The sequence below is a fragment of the Tauraco erythrolophus genome, chromosome 4 (assembly GCF_009769465.1).
Source record: "Tauraco erythrolophus isolate bTauEry1 chromosome 4, bTauEry1.pri, whole genome shotgun sequence".
NCBI classification, from domain to species: domain Eukaryota; kingdom Metazoa; phylum Chordata; class Aves; order Musophagiformes; family Musophagidae; genus Tauraco; species Tauraco erythrolophus.
The window spans coordinates 72,148,517-72,165,246 of record NC_141468.1 but is presented as its reverse complement, the minus strand read 5'-3'; the positions used below and the strand labels follow the sequence as shown (position 1 = coordinate 72,165,246).

General features: G+C 42.9%; 1 protein-coding gene across 1 annotated transcript; it reads left to right on the top strand.

Moving 5' to 3' along the window:
- NOBOX (NOBOX oogenesis homeobox) lies at positions 1 to 16,320 on the top strand. Its single transcript, XM_086610755.1, has 8 exons — positions 1 to 52; positions 2,823 to 3,434; positions 3,832 to 3,938; positions 4,493 to 4,611; positions 5,519 to 5,652; positions 12,882 to 13,152; positions 13,736 to 14,082; positions 15,965 to 16,320. Exons 1-8 carry the CDS (start codon positions 1 to 3, stop codon positions 16,318 to 16,320), a joined length of 1,998 nt encoding a protein of 665 aa, XP_086466881.1.
- The last annotated feature ends 410 nt before the right edge of the window (positions 16,321 to 16,730 follow it).

The window sequence follows — 16,730 nt, the reverse complement described above, 5'->3', positions numbered from 1 at the left end:
ATGGACGGGGCGGGCGCGAAGGAGGAGCGGGCACCCGAAGGGCCGGGTAAGGGCCGGGCTGCGGGGCCGGGGCCCCGGCCCCGGCTCGCGTTAATGACCGGGAGGAGGCACCCGGCAATGAGCCTAATGAGCAGCCCCGGTGGAGGATAACGACCCTGTCGCCTGCTCCAGGCTGTTATCTGTGAGGAGCGGCAGCCATTAGCCCGTGCTTCCTCTCGTCGCCTTGGGCGGGCGGTGCCTTGGATCTCGGGAGAAGCCGCCGTTTTGCCCGGGGCTCCCTGGGGGGGTTTGGGGCAGTGGGGTCCCGGTGTCACCTGGCTCGTAAAAGCGCCTGGCGAGGGGGTTGGGGGCAGGTGGTCTTCCCTTTGTATTGCACGGAGGGGTCATGCTGCTTCTGGGTTTCTGCTGGCACTTACTGCCTTTACCCACTGCCCAGTTTTCCTTCTTGTCTGAGCTTGCATGGGAGGACCTGTGAAGCTGATGTTTCTCTCTGTGCATGTGTTCAGGTTGCTTCATACCCAACTCTGAAAATAACCTCAGAAATCTTTCTGTCACTGTGCAAGTGGTTACTTTGTTCCAAGAAATGTCTAAGGAGGTAGTTGCGAGAAGAAAAAGAGGACTCTGCTTCTTGCTTGTGCACCTTCAGCAGCTCAGGTGTTCCAGACTCTATGTGTACAATGTTACCAGTCAGTGAAAATCCCTTCTATTTAAGGTTATGTTTATCAAAAAGTGGGACAAAGTGATATTCATTCTGGTCTCTTCCTATATGAATGATGGGGGAAAGGAGTGGGTTGGCAACTCCCCAGTTGTTAGTATGGACGCCTGTCTTTCTCTCCAAACTTTATTTTCGTTTCGGGTCTTTTCTTTGGTAGTCCCAAGTTGTTGTCAGGTCTTTGCTATATGTTTAGAAATAGAGACAGCAATTGACTTTTTCTTGGAGAATATTCCTGTAGATGGTAGAAAACTGGCACGCGTCACTGTCTTTCCCCACCGCAGATAAAAGACGCATGCACAGAACTTTGAAACGTATTTTGTGATGTAAGCGCATACTGGTGTTTGCATAAAAGTAAAAATAAACAAAAAATTTTCAATTTCTCAAATCAAAGCACTAAGCTGAAAATGCATTTCCGATTTGAGGCAGAGGGTAAGTGGCAGAATGGACAGAGGATGATACCTGAAAATACTAGCTTTTTCACATAATCAGTGAGACGAGCTTGGGGGCAGTGAGGAAGACAGTGAAAAAAGAAGTTATGTAGAACATAGTCAGCTTCTGCCTTGCTCAGTTCTTGACTCTCCCCATCAGGATATTTCATCTCATTTAACAGCAGTGGAAACTGTTGCTGCTTAACAAGATCAAATTATTATAGTTGCGTAGTTTCCTGCTTCTGTCTCTTTCCCCTGCAACTAATTTGGTTCTCTTAATCCTGTAAAAAGCAAATTAGAAGGTCTTGGAAGCAGCCTGGCGTCCCCATGAAGATTCTCCCATGTGACTGGTGGTGTGAGGTTCCTTCTTGATTAACAAGTGTTTAAGAAAGAAACATTGAGGCAGAAAGCAAGTCCGTTATTTTGGCGTTGCACTAATATATGTCAAAAGTAGGACAGAGTGAAATGAAATTATTTTATATCTTTTTCTCCTCAAAATAAACAACCATGTTTCTCCGTAGGCACATGGAACTTAAATGCTGCCAAAAGCCTGTACCACCTTTCCTCTTTCCAGACAGAGGCAGATACATGGTTTTGCTTTTATTACTCTTTCTATTCTTAAGAAATAGTAACTTTTTTTTTTTTTTTTAAGTAGCAGAAATCACACAGACTAACACTTTCTGAGACAATCAGGTGTTTTTCTTGTTTTGAAAATTTTTATCTTAGCTGGGAAAGTATAATGTTTCTTTATTAATTATTTATCTTGCTGTGTTCTTTCTGACCTGCCTTTTACTGTTCAGTCTCTCTTACTGTAATGCAGGTCGTGCTTTTTGTTGAACTTGGTCAGACTTCTTCACCTGTTTTTGTCCTCAGCCAGCTATTTCATTACCTGTCTTGTAAGTCTGTTATTCATAAGTGTTGCGGCTGAAGCTGCAAAAAACTAACTTAAGGCAGTTGTTAGATGTTTGTACAACTAATTGTTTTTTTTTGCTTGGTCAGCTTGAGTATGATAGAAGCAGAAACCTCTATAAACCAAAAAGTGATGTCATTTGTCAGGTAATCACTGCTGACACAGTAGGCCAGAATTTTGCTTGTATTTTTGTTTTGCTTGTTTTAATATGGTGACACGGAGTGTCTTGATAAGTCACTGATTTTTTGTTCTGTTCCTTATTCCAAGGACCTTTGTTATCCTCAGTGCTGTTTCCCCACTACTGTATTTGTAATACACAACCTTTCCCTTATTCTCTGTGTCTGGAATTAATTCCTCCTGTGGTTTACAGTTGGTTGTTTTTGCAGGCATCTTCACTCTCAAAATGAGGCTTTTCTCATCTCAGATAAGTTTGAGTATCTCCATATTGACCATATCACATTCTTTGCTGTTGCTTTCCTAGCAGTGCTGTCCTGCTGACAGTCTATTTTGAACTCTCTACTTCTTTTCACCGTTGAGTTTCCTTGTGTAGTGCTTTCCCTCTCCCATAACTGAAATTTGCTATCCAGGCACACTCTTTTTCTCAATGCTGTCCAGGCACATCTGGCTCAGACAATGTGCATGTGGGGGTGGGGGGTGTGTGTTGTTTTTCATTTTTTCCTTGCAGAGTGCAAAGATAAGGAGGACGACACACCACTGAATACCGAGCGCTTCGTGGTAGATGCTGATGGTGTCGGTGGGCATGGTACAGGGAGCAATGTGTTATCTGCATTCCAAAGCACAGCTACAAGGGAAGAAGTCAAACATACCTTGGTAACAGAGGATAGGATTAGCCCTGTAAAGAAGGTGGAGGAAGATGGAACATGTTGCACCCTGCAGGCAACTGGGTCAACTTCCCAAGACTCGGTGGCCCTTGACAGCCAGCTCAGCCTTGCCTCAGTGTATGGGCAGCTGTCGAATTTCCTGGGTGACGTGAAGGCAGTGCCCTCACTTTCTGTGGTTGAATTTGCACAGGAGCCCACAGGTCAGTCAGGGTCACGTGAACAGTGTGAAAGCTATTACTCTCATGGGATTGAAAAGGAAGCAAAGAAGAAAAAAAGTAACAACAGAAGTGGAATGTGCTCTGAGAAGGCATCTGGTGGAATCCCTGGAGACCTTTGCAGGCAGGATGTGTGTGGCCCAGCTACTCGCCGATCATCCAAATGCGCTTTGGCCAATGCTGCAGCTCAGCAATCCTACAAGGTGTCTTCAGTCCTGGAACCTGGAAGTAGCCATGATGGGACCAAGGGAAAAAAAGGCTTACTTGAGAATCCAGAAATTCTACCACCGGTCAGGAAGAAGTCACGCACCTTCTATAGTGCAGGTAGATAAGGGGGAACCCACTGGCAGCCCGTGATGTTTGTAGTGCCAATGGTGCTGATGTGTCCTTCGTCATACTGAAGGCACAGCATGGAGGTGCTGAACTGCTCTTAACTGGTATTGTAGTGCATTGTACACTATTAGATGTGTGAAAACTTCTTCAAATAAAGGCTGCTGAGTGCCTTATGTTTGAGGTATTGCTAGCAATGTTCTTTGTTTTACTGTGGAAGATTTTTGCTTATTTTGGTGGTTTATTTTAGAAAAAATCTTTTATGTTGTTAGTGTATTTCTAAGTTCAGTTTTGTGTTTCCCCTGTCGTTTTCTTTTGATTTTATTTTCTTTTGTTTTGTCTTATCACATACTTCTCATCTGTCTCTCTTTGAACACTACATCATTTCTAGAGCAGCTGGAAGAGTTGGAGAAGATGTTCCAAGAAGACCACTATCCTGACAATGAGAAGAGGAGGGAGATTGCTGCTGTGGTTGGTGTAACGCCACAGCGTATCATGGTAACACCTGTGTGGGTGACAGTGCTGACTGCGGGTTCTGTGCAGAAAATTGACAGGGAGAGGGACTGGGGCAGGGAGGAGGAGCTTGAGGGGAAGGAAAGAGAAGCTCATGAGTAAGATAGAGACTGCGTCTGCCACTGGTGATAAGAGAAGGAAGAGAGCTCGCAGAGATGGACATAACGCAACCAACCACCGCAAACGAAATGGCAGTGGAGTCTGCGGTTGCATACTCCATCTCTCCCAGTTTCCTAACATGAGACGCATAATGGGTAGGTAGAAGAGGCTAAGGAGACTGGAGTTAATCTCTTTATCTTCAAGATTATGGGCAACAAAGGAAACTGGTGCTTGGAGATATCTTTCTGCTGTTCTGTTTCTGGTTGCGATGAATCATGCAGATTCTTTGTAAGAAACATTTCTTGAGGTACCTTTTTCTGGAAGAAAAGTTTCTGGCCTCACCTGGTGATATGTGGAGGCAGTCATTACTGATTCGTTACCTGTGTCTTCATGTATTGATGATTTGCTTTCCGAGTGAATCCTTTCTTTCCATTTATCAGGTCTGGTTTCAGAATCGCAGGGCAAAGTGGCGAAAATCAGAGAAGTTGAGTGTGAAAGGCAACAAAAAATACCCAACATCGTCAGCTCTGCCAGTCCCCTTTGGGTCAGATGGTTACGGGTGAGACACTTTTTCTTCTTTCTCCACAATAGATACCTAATGCATTAAATCTTTTTCTTTGCCATTTCCCCTTTGCATTTAAGCTATGGAGTGCTCACCATTGAGTTGGACTTCAGAAGGCTGTCCTCTGTCTTCTCCAGCCTGATGCATTTCTGGGCAATTTGTAGTGGGCCCTTTTAAGAGTGCTTTTGATTAACCTGTATGTAGCACTGTTTGGAAATAAAACTGTTGAAATCCTTCTTGCTGAAGTCATGTAGAGGGCAGAGGATGAGATAGAAAAGGTCTGTGGAATCACCCCTCCATTTTTAGTTTCTGTGGAGGCACTTGGGAATTCTTTATCTCAGTCCTTCCACCGCTGCTTTCCATTTCCATGAATTTTTCACTTGGCAGTGAAAATGCTGCTTGCTTAGATCAGTCTTAAAAAGTCATGGCTGCTTTGAAGAAACGCAAGCTAGCAACTTTTATAGGTGAGCAGGGGACATTTATTGGGAGGGGTGGGCGAGGGGAGTATGTGAAAGCATAGATGACCTTTCAAGGGGGAGTGATGGAAGGGGGGAAGAAATTAGTCTCCAGAGGGAGATATGTATGGCAATCTGGAGCAAGAGTCTTCCTGTGAAGAAAACAGGAAGAAAAGAGTAAAATTAAATGAAAGATTGGAGACCACCTGACTGATTTCATTGCACTGTCCCTGCTGCCTGTCCTTTCCACACTAGTGACCTGGGGCTGCTTCCCCAAATCCTGTTGATACAGCATCCCTTGCACTCATAAGTCAGATGGTACTTTCCCTTTCCACCTGCTAGTGATCTAGGATTTGCCCATTGTAGGATAGTTGGAAGAGTGTATGCTTTGTCCTAATGTCTTGTCTTGTCCTCTGGTCCATGCTTACACCCTTTATGTGTACCTCCAGGGCACCTCTTCTGCCTGTGCCTCCATTGCCTGACATTGCTCATGACCAGTCTTCTGTACTGACCATAGACACTGCAGCTGGGAACTACTCCAACCTGCTCAGTGGACATCCTGCATCGCTTGCCTCCTCCTCAGGTGAGACCTCTATTAGCGTAAGTATTTTGCCTAGCTGCAGCATTAGCTGGTGGTGCTGACAAGTTCCGAAACACTTTAGGGAAGGTCATGTGAGAGCCCTCCACCATCAGTCCAAAAAGTGACATCAGACTTAACAGCTCTCTGTTAATTGAGTATCTACCACCTATTTGCCATCACGGTGGTGCCTCCATGGTAACGCTAGAGCCAAATTTGCAGTTCTTATTTATGTCCTGGCACAAGCCAGCAAGGAGCTCTGAATATGACTTCATACGGATGCATGATTGGGGCATTCTTCTGTAATAGCTGTTTGACACTGGTACTGCTTCTCTGAACGATGATGACAGTATTGTTCTGGTTATTGTGTTCTTCATGACAGATACACACATCCTGTATTCTGGTTGAGACTGTAACATTCTGGCTGGAACCTGTAGTTGAGTGAGCTATGTGAAGAAAGCGCATTGTGTAAACTGTTGGGGTTGTAGGGCCTCCATCAGGTACTCCATACCTTTAAATCTCCAAAGGATGCTCCTTTGACTTCTCCGGCCAGTGCAATTTTCCATTTTGTGCAAGACCTTGAGGAGCTGAGACCAGTTGAGTTCTTAAACATGCAGCCCAATTTAATTGCTGTTGCAGCGTTGTTGAAAGTCAGTGGGGTGCGCTGTTGGACCGATTTGCTACCGGAGCTGCGTTCAGACTTTAAAAATTGCTGGCAACCAAAAAAGAGAGGATTTGTTCAATTGTGTATTCATGTGTGGAGTATCAGAGCGTTCTCTAGAGTCAGGAATGTTCCCTAAAGCATTTCTTATATATGTTTACTTTTTCCAAGCTGGGACGACTTGGAAATATTTCCAAAGTGATGACGACTTCATCACTTCCTTAGGGACGGATATCCCAAGCAATAGATGTGCTGACATGTGGTGCGGTTGTGTGTATTTTCCTGCATCCCAGTGTAATTCATTCTTTTGAATTTTATGCCATCGTTTCTGCCCCCTCATTGTATTCTAAATATACAGGGTTATCCGTACTAAGGGCAGTTCTGTGCAAGTTATTTAATAATGACTCAGAGACTTCAGTGTATTTTTAATAGTGCTGATACCTTAAAAGTATTTTGGCACTGTAGAAAGCAACTAAGATTGTATTAGTTAGCCTACTAATAGATAGATATGTATGCTAAAAGTACTTAATTGAGATACTTTCTTGATACCATAATTTAACACTTCTGTCATTTAAATTTGCCTGTCATAGTCTCAAGGCAAGGACTCCTTTAGTCAGTTCTGTGAGCTGTTTAACCAATATGACTGTAATTCATTAGTTCCAGTTTTTCCACTTCTTCTTGCAGCAGAGTAAATATGGTCAAAGCATTTGAATAATTCATTGCTTCCCAGAATGATGAAGTGGTGCAGTCTGTTGAGTCCTGTATTTAATTAGATGAAGACCAAGATTTTGCAAAAGAATTCATTTAAAGGAAACAAACCAAACATCCTCATGTTTTTAGGCTTGTGTTCAGAACTCTTCCAGTTCCTAAAGTACATCTGCAGACATGCTGTTTAGTCAAGAGAAAATATGTCTGTTAGAGAAACAAAGTTGCGTTAAGGGATGTGATCTTGTCATCTGTCTGTGTTGGGCAATTTCTTTCTGGGGAATCTGCCCACTGGGATGCAATTGTCCGTGTGGAAAACACAAGCAATCTTTCTGCTAGGAAAGAAACGTCCCATCTGAGTTCTTTGTACAATGTGTAAGGAAGAAAAAGGGCAAGTGAATGTCCCTGAAAGTGGACTGGGTATGTGAGAAAACGAGTGATAAAGATAGCTGGGTTTTTACTCCTTCAGTGCTTTGAACTTGCTGCTGACTGCCACCTATTGCATTTACTGCGTATGCACCTAGCTTTTATGAAACACATGTTTCCTTGGCTTGTCTGAAACCCCGTATCTTCAGCGTTAAGGGCATGTGAAGATGAGAATGTACTTCATTCTGCTAGATCTATGTGAGAGAACAAGCTTCCCCTTGTTCTCTTTAAATCATGCTGGGCAAGAAGTAATGAAATCTATTTATGTCATCTAAGGCTGGTAAATAATACTTCCCAGATACAGATCTGTCTAGAAAAAAAAAAGTACCTTTTCTAAATCACTTTCTAGAAAGAGACATGCTTTGCTAATGCACACAAACCGAGGTTTGGTGATTGGTTTTTAGCCTGATTTCCTGAGGGGAGGAAGGTGTATGGTGTGTGCAATAAGCCGCACGATCTGTTGGTTTATGAAACCCACCTTGCCCTCCAGATTTGTTGAATCAAATTTGACGGAAAGTGGAAGTCTTAAAAAAAAAAATTATGTTCCTACAAGTCCTGGGAAAATGGGCGCCTGGGCAGAGGAGAGACCTAAGTTAGTGCTCCCTCTGAGGGAAGACTGTTCTAGGTGCAGAGAGTCCTCACAGAAGAGAGATCTGCATGGCGCAATCGCAGGAAGAGCTTCAGTTGCAGTTTTGCCTTACTAGGTGCAGGATAACACAGCCATGGGGAATGAAACTTGCTTTTTTGTTACCTAGCGTTGCATAGGCAGACTTTTCTTTTTAAGAATGAAAGCAGAAAATGAAACTTAAGAAAAATGAAAGACAACATGGCTTTCAAATTAATTCAGACTCTTTGTTCAGAAAAAAATTTTGCCAATAAATAGGGACATCCAGGATCTGCCTGTTTTCTTTATTAGAACGTCTCAGAAAATGAAGGAGATAAAACTTGGCCAGGATAAAATCCAAATTAACAGAAGCAAAATAAAAGAAGGAACAAATTAACAAAACGGTCATCAATATACAAGGCAAAACTGATTGCTTAGTAAAAGTGGCCCTTGTGGAAACGGCTCATGGCAAGTTTCAGCAAAATAATCGGTGACCTGTGCTAATTGTGCAGATGTGCCCAGAGACCGTGGCCTAATGGAGTGGCTATTCAGGTGCTTTCCTTGGTAGCAGTGTGCTTAACCACTTTCAGCAGGACAAGCAAATGACTTAAGTGCAGGAGAACAGTACAATCTGTTACCTGACACTTTTGGAAAGTGTTCAGTGCTGCCTTTTCCATTGTTTTTCCTTGCTCTAGCCAGTAGTTCTGACTGTCTGTGGGTTTGTTTGGGGCTTTTTTATGTCCCACTGTTTGGTACAGTTCTCCAAAAGAGCTGATTAAAAATGCCAGCAAGTTGTGTTTGAGATGTGCTCTACCTTGCTGGCAGTTATGGCTTCTGATTTTAGTATTAGTTACACTACTTGCCATAACAGCCTTTCATGCTTCAAGAATTCAATCTTGAGCTTTTTTGGCTCTTAGAATTGGGTTTTTTACTACTTTTGCTAGACAGACAGCTTGCTTTAACTTAATGGAGTGGTTTTTTACATTTGCAGTTGTTTGAAGTTTTTTCTTGTTTGAGATTTCTTACGGATATATGTATATTTATGATTCATTGGCTTAAAACTTGGCTTATGTTTTCTTTAGAGTTGGCCCTTTGGAAAGAAAGGTTGCTTTCTATGCCTCTGGTTTGTGAGGAGACTTTTCTGCCCACTGGTGCTTTTATGGGAAATACTTTGTTTCGTGTGCTTATCCTGCGGAGGACACATGTCAGGAGCCCAACATATGCTGATAGCTCTTATATAGATAGCAAGATGATTACTCGGAGACAGGATTGTAATGGAAGTCTTAGGAGCAGTTGAATGAAGTTGGACGTCATCTATCAAAGAACAGGAAATGAATGACAAGCTTTAATGATATCACTTACAGGATTCTGGCTTTTGAACAAATTGCTTTAAAGCTGGTGATGTGTAGCTGACATGGCAAGCAAGAGTCATATCTTTTAAACAAGTGGTAGGTTCTGGCCTACTGAAAATCCAGGAGAGGATCAGACTGACACACTTCTCAAAGCAATGTAGTTAAGAGACTGAAGTTGGTTTACTGATCTTCAGTCCATTAAATGAAAAATGCTGTTGCTCCTAAGTTTCATTAGTATTTTGTCTGCTTTCAAACTGTCATTTACAAGAGAAATGTGTTTTCTCGTAATTTCAAGAAGACGCATCTATGAAAAGCTTTGTGATGGCCTTTAATGTTCCAGTAAATGCTGCAATTAAACTGTCATGTTTCATTAAAAGAAACTGGATTGGATAGTGTATGATGTAGACACTCACAGTAATAAAACCTTTTGCTGAACTCTTGACTTGATGCTTGAGAAAGCAGCCCCAGCAAGTAGACTGTCTGAGATTAGACAGGTTGCTCAGCCTGTGAACAGCATCAGCTGCATTGTGCCCAACACTGGGCTTGTGAAACAGTTACAGTCATGGTCTCCAGCCTCCCAAATAGTCTGCAAGCAGCTGCATAGTGAACTGCCTGAGTCGCTGCAGGCGTCTCACGCCAAGGCCTTTTGGAGTCAACAGAGTAAGTGCTTGACTGAGAAAGTCATGTATGGCTGATGTCAAGAGGAAGGACTCCAATGCAGATAGGTGCCACTGAGGTAATAAAGCTTGTGCACGTGATCTGGTCTGTTGACAGTGAAAGCAGCTTCCTAGAACATTTGAAAACCATGTTTTCATGGTTGAAACCATGTCCTGTTGTATCTTCATGGTTACTTCTCTTCAAATAAGCCACAGTCTCCTTTAAGGCTGATGAAAGACTGAAATCACAATCATCCCAATAGCAATATACACACCCATTTTTGTTAATTTAAGACCGTCCCATTCATTGGAAGCTATTTGTATTAAAGAATGGATCTCTTAATTCTGCTGGGATGTTGAGGAAACATCTATAGAAGGGGGAAGACAGCTGTGTAACTGAAGACTTAGAATAGCCATTCTTGAGTTAAGACAAGTGTAGTGCCAGAACTGGTTCAGAGATCTGAAGCTGCAAATTATTAAATTGCTCTCCAAAAATTCCCAAGTTTGTCTAATGGACCAAACCCCCAGAAATAGTGAAAGCAATAAGCAAAAATCCTCCTGTTACATTCCCATGTTCACTGGGAAGCCTTCTGAGGACATCTGTCTCTCCATCAATGTCAGGAAAAGTGACAGAATTGTAAAATCTAAGTGTTGTCTTAAGCCAGCGATCAGAATTTGTCATTGAACAAGATGCTGGAATCTTCTGTAAATACAGTGCCAGATTTAGCAGATATTACTTCTTTGGGAATTGTTTATTCTTGCTGTACTTGTGGCTTTATTCAGAAGATAAAAATTCAGTGTCTGTCTTTGAAAGGACTGAGAAGTGGAGGAAACTTTAGAAAAAGCTGAAGCAGCTCTTTGGAGGCTGTGTGTGCTATCTTTACGATCTCATTGCCTGTGGGTCCTATTGCTGTGATCCACAAAGATTGTCTACACTAAGTGTTGCAAGTATTTCAAAAAACAACTTAAATCTTAGTAGGTGTGAAAGTGGATTTAGAAGTGATTTCCTGGTCTATGTTTTTAACACTGCTTGTATTCATCTTGAGCAAAACTAAGGCCATCTGCAGAATAGCTAATCCTGCTGTCATTATTGAACTGAAGCTTTATCTGGATATGGACTGTTTTTCAGGTAAGTTGTGCCCCACATGGCTGATGTGTCATAACGTTTGTGTGAACTGCCACATTCTGAGACAGAACGATTAGGAGAACCAGTGCAAATGAAGGTTTTAAAAAAACGGAAGACAACTTCAGCTTCATTTCTGGCTAAGCCATTTTGACTTGTGAGGAAACTAAATGTTGTCTCAACTAGTGCTTTGTCTTGTGGGACTAGATCCGTGTCAAAAAAAACAGGACTCTGACAGGTACAACATAGACGCTTCCTGACATGGAGAAGCAGTATGTGCAAATAGGAAACAAACAGCTGAGAATTGCTAGGGCATGTGAATGCTTTAGAGATGCCATCCTAGATCTTGCTCTGATTTTCTAAATGAGCCCAAAATCAGGGCTATTCATATTTTCATTGAGAGGTCAAGTCTTCCTCTTTCCATAATGGCAGAGAACTGAAAAAAACTGAAAGCGGGAAGTCACAATAAGATTGGCGCAATTGCACAGCACGCAAGGGAATCTGAGAAATGGTGCTGCAAGGAGTTGAAATGGAATCTCCTTATGAGCTCTCTGGGCGTGCATTCCAGAATTCTCTAACGGTTGCTCATGCTTGCCGTGGCAGCTTTATATTAAGGTTTTATGTTAAAGGCCTTTGAATCACACCTGATGGAGTGCATTTGATGTTACTCTGTGCCTGCAAGGATGTAGTACAGCTGTAAACTATCCATCCTACTGGCTTTCCCTGAATACTTTACAATATGTGGGAGTAGACAGACTTTACCTGAACAGTCAGTGATGTTTTCTCATATCTGTCTCATCCTGGTGCTGGGTCAGCCTAGCTAGACTTGAAAAATCACTGCAGATTGTCCCGTGCTCACCTGATGGTTATGCTTCTCAAGAGAGAAATCATTTACTATTTGGCATAATAAAAGAGGATCTTGTTCTTTTGCACCATGTGCAAGCTTCTTCAACTTCTGTGTATACTTGTTACTCTGGATCACCAGCATACATGATTCTGACCTTTTCGTTTCCTATATTGTCCTCTTTCCACAGAGACTGTTCTGTAGGAAACTGTTCCTCTCTCCTTTTCCAGCAGTGACTGAGGAGACAGGTCACCAAACAAGATTCTAGCAATCAAATGGTGTTGGTTTCCTTTTCCGTCTCCCAGCTTTTTTTTCCTGAGACCCTTCAGCTGACATCTCTGATTTTTTTTTTTTTTTTTGACATGACTCATCAGAGGCCAAACCAGGAGTGAAAATTGGGTGAAAAATGGCCTAGACAGTGGATGTCTAAAGGCATGGTTTTGTTTCTTTCAAACCACAGTTAAATTTTTCAAAAGGGTAATCTGTGCATCACACTCTTCCCAGAGGACAGTAGAGATGGAAGATGGCTGGGGGATTGTTCCTGGCTTTTTTCCAGGAAGTACTTTTCTTCATTTGGCTGCCTTCTTGAGAGCTGAATAAATCCAGTATGCAGAGACTGAAATCATGAAGGTAATTTGATTTAACCAATAAACATCATCCTCTGATCCAGAGAGCTTGCTACTGCTCCCTTTTGCTTACCAGCAGCAATGCTGGTACTCATTTACTTTTATTCCCATCAGTTAACCTCCACTCTTTCACCAGTGTCTTGCTTGTCTCTTCTGCCACTCTTGTCATTTCCTCTGCTTGCTCCTTTTAATTTTCTGTATGACAGCAGAGTATGACGATCTCTCTTTTTATTCACAGTGTCTTCAGTGGCAGGAATGGTGGCACCTTGTGAAGCAGTTCAGACAAAGGCATCACCACAACTCAACTTCAGTTCCAGTGAAATGGAGTGCTTCCCTAGTCTTCCCAGCCCTCCACCCATCCGCAGGGCCAGCCTACCTCTCAGTCTGCCCTTCAACCCCCCCAGTCGTATTGCTCCCTTGATGCTGGACACTCCCAACACTGACTGCAGCATCTCCAGTCAGGAAAATGGCTCCAGGGAGGCCTTCGCTTACAGCATCCAGAATCAAGGGTAGGAACAGATGAGACTGTCTTTGAGGGAGATGAAAAAAGTGAACCCTGGGAGAAGCCTTGGGAGGGTGAAGGTGGGCCATGGGACAAGGAAGATGGGAGCATAAGTTAAGTGAAAAGTTAGATGTGGGAGTGAGAATATCCTTTAAATGGAGCATGAAAAAATGTATGTAATATGTGTGGTAGGACAGGGCACATGCTATCAGAAAACTGATACCTTCAGTCAGAGTGCTTTCCGAATTGCATGCCTGTCAAATGCAAGTGGAGTTCAGAAGCACAGTGAAAAGGAATCCTTGAGAGCGGATATTTTAAGCATCGGGATGTGCTTTGGAGAGTGGGATGAACTGAAGGAAAGGTAATCCCCACTAAGGCACGTTGTTACATAATCCTGCTGTGAAAGCACTTGGCTCAAGTGGTTTCTGTTGCCCTTGTCCTGTGCCTGGCGTTTGGGAGGAGGGGTTGGAGTCAGATCGGGGTTGGTGTGGCTGTCAAGGGGAAGGTGAAACAATTGTTTGTTGTACAGGTTACTGTAGCTGTTGACCCTACTTAAACCTGTGAATTGCCTCTCTCCTTGCTTTCTGCAGCTTGAGTTCACCAGTTTCCTGCGATTACCCGGAGCAACTGGAGGCAGCAGGCAACCTAGAGACCACCTACTGTCAGCACAGCAGCCAGGGTGGAGTTTACCAGCTGTCCCAGTATCTCCAGCAGCACCAGCTCTCCCAGTTCCACCATCTGCCAGGTCACCTGGCCAGCAATGTGCTCTCCAGTGTCCGCCTCACTCCTCCAACACCCACCGAGTCCCACACAGCTTTCCTTGCCTTACCTGGTAGCAGTGGAGTTGTAACCTATGGGGCAGCAGGAGCCACACAAGGCTACCTACAAAACCACGTGGGGGGACAGCTCTTGTTGCACCAGCCAAGTGGAAACTCGGGTAAATTTCTGAAATCTTTTAGCATTCCTCTTCTCTGGAGTATCTAAACGATATCCTGAAACATTCAGGATGATCAATGGTTTTACTGATGATTGTGACAGAAAGAAGGATTGTGCATAGACATGTACATATATATATATATGCATGCTGCCTGTCTCTTTTTTTAAAAATTTCCTTCTATGCTTTTTTCCCAAGTGCTGAGTGACCCATTAATTTGAATCAAAAGTTACTACTTAGGCTGCACGTTAGAGAGAGCATTACCATGTGAATATGTTAGGTAGTGCAACGATTTGGTCTGGAATGGAGAGCTCACTTTTCTTTTTCAGGAGCGTACTGTTGTGCAAACTAACATGCCTTTGGTGTATGTGGGTGGGGCTCAAGGGTGCAAAATGAAAAAGATGCCACAGCAAATGGAATTGTTGGAGGCAGCAAGAAAAACAGGCTTCTAACTCTGCCGGGTGGGCTTCTGCAGAAACCGTTTTGAAATAATATTACGTATCTTAGGGTAGTGCAGAAGAAGAGAGTTGGAGACAGGGGGCCAACAGAGTATGGATATAGCTTCTTTCCTTTTCTTCCTCCAACATCAATTTTCTACAGCACTTAGATTAAAAAGCACTTCAACATAATTTTCTAGAAAGTAGGTAAAAATGACATTGTCAGTCTCCTTGTTTTGTGTCAGGGATTTGTAATTTTGAAGTTGTTCAAGCCCAAGTACGACCAAAAGATAAACTATTCCAGTTTATTTACTTGGACTGTCAGGTTTGTTAAATTAAGCTCACAGTCCAAAAAATACATCTCTCCTTTTGTCACATAAGAGAATAAAGAGTTTTCTGACCACAGATGCTGCTCTTTCTTTTGTACCGTCTTTGTGGACCTAGTCAGGGAGAAAAGTCTGACTCACAGGTTGATGGGTGCACGCTGGGTCATGTTCACACCGTTCATGGCTATCTAGCACACTTGGTCTGCTTCTCCTCTCTGGTTGCAAGGCATAATGATTATTTTCTGTGGTTTTTTAGTTTGAAGTTCCAGAAGTAATAGAGAGCTGTGTCCCAGTGCACCAAATTCATATTTTTATAGCGTGATGCCAGAAGCGTGTGTTGCATGCCTTGGGGCATGTTGTGAGAGCATAAAGGGCTGTGTTAAAGGTGCAAGCCTTGTTAGGACTTAACAAAGTTGGAGGATTGTGGAAGGAATGGAATTAATGTTCTCTTATTCCGTACTTCTGTCTGGAGCACAATGTGTAGTGAATTAGCAGTGTATGGCTCTCCTGTTCAAGGAAGGGAGTCCCTCATTGTTAGGCAGTGTGGACAACCAGGGCCTGAGCTTCCAGAAGTGCAGTGGAGAAGGAACCAGTCTGTCATGGTAGACACACCCATAATTCTTACTTCATCATGTAAGCAAGTGAGCAGTTTAGTTGAATTTTGGATATTAATTAAAAAACATTCCTGCTTCCTGGATTGCAGCTTTAATACGTGAAAGTGAAAATTAAGCATCCAGTTTATGCTTTGCAGAGGTAACTTGGAAAATAGTAGTGGAGGAAAAAAAAATTGGGTATATGTGTTTGTAATGCTACATACACTCAGGATCTGTGTGGGAGCGATATCCTGTTTTTTAGATTATAAGAACGCTATGAACTTCTTAAGTTTTTCCTCCTAATAACTATGTTCTGGATAAATACACTGCAATGTAAACAACAAAGTTAAGCTTCACGTGTGTGTGATGTCAGCTCTATTACGATAACCATTAAGGCATAACTGTAATACTGTGTTTTCACTGAGCGTGCTCTTTTAAACACAACGTATACATTTTTATGTAGACGTGGTCTTAACCCTCCTTTCCTTGTTTTCATGATTCTGTCCTTTCTTTGTTGCTTTTTCCTCAGCAGGCATCACTGCCTATCAGGCTGTCCCCTGGAATGATTTCTACACACAGGGAGCTCCATTCTCGAATCAGTTGCGCTCACGAATGCCATTTTCTAGCACAGCAGGAGGACAGTACTTCACAGAGCAGATTTCCTACGCTCAGCCACCTTGCCTGCCCTCCTCTCCATGTTTTCTTCAAGTGCCCAATGGAACAACACTGGGATCCATGCCACACACAGGAAAACAAAAGGGAGTGACACCACCAGACCAGAGTTCATACCAGAACCGTGAAACAGAGGCAGAGTTGACATCGCTTGCTGAAAGAGAGGACGTAGAGAGCAGTACCAAGAAAGGAGAGACTATTGTTGGTAACTGAAAGGGCAGCTGGTGTTTTTTTATTTTTTTTATGGAGAAGAGGGGGAAAGGAAAGAGTTCCAAGACAGCAGTGGCTCCTCTGATTGCAGGATCAAAACTGTGGCATGAGTGGGAATAGAACTTTTTTTTTCCTGGGTTGCTGTCCAAGACAGGTCCAATTTTCCTGTATCTAGTTCTTAGATTCATCTATTTTCAGAAAGGGGGACTTATAGGTCAGTAAAATAGATGGCAAAGTTCTGTCCTTTGTCAAATATCATCTGTTGTGAGCTGAACGGCTGCACAGAACTGATTATTTCTAAGATTTCCAGAGGCATACACACCTCTCTTCAAGGCAGAACTTCTTGAGCAAGGGGAAGGGAGATGTTTCTGTTTGGACTTCCAGTTTCAGGCTTTTATTTTGGAAACAAAATT

Bases quoted from the DNA above. Each gene is read 5' to 3' on its own strand.
- NOBOX (XM_086610755.1), top strand. From the start codon at position 1: ATGGACGGGGCGGGCGCGAAGGAGGAGCGGGCACCCGAAGGGCCGGGT. The intron at 53-2,822 runs GCCGGGCTGCGG...GGCATGGTACAG, and splicing joins ACCCGAAGGGCCGGGTAAGG to GGAGCAATGTGTTATCTGCA. The intron at 3,939-4,492 runs GTAACACCTGTG...TCCATTTATCAG, and splicing joins TAACGCCACAGCGTATCATG to GTCTGGTTTCAGAATCGCAG.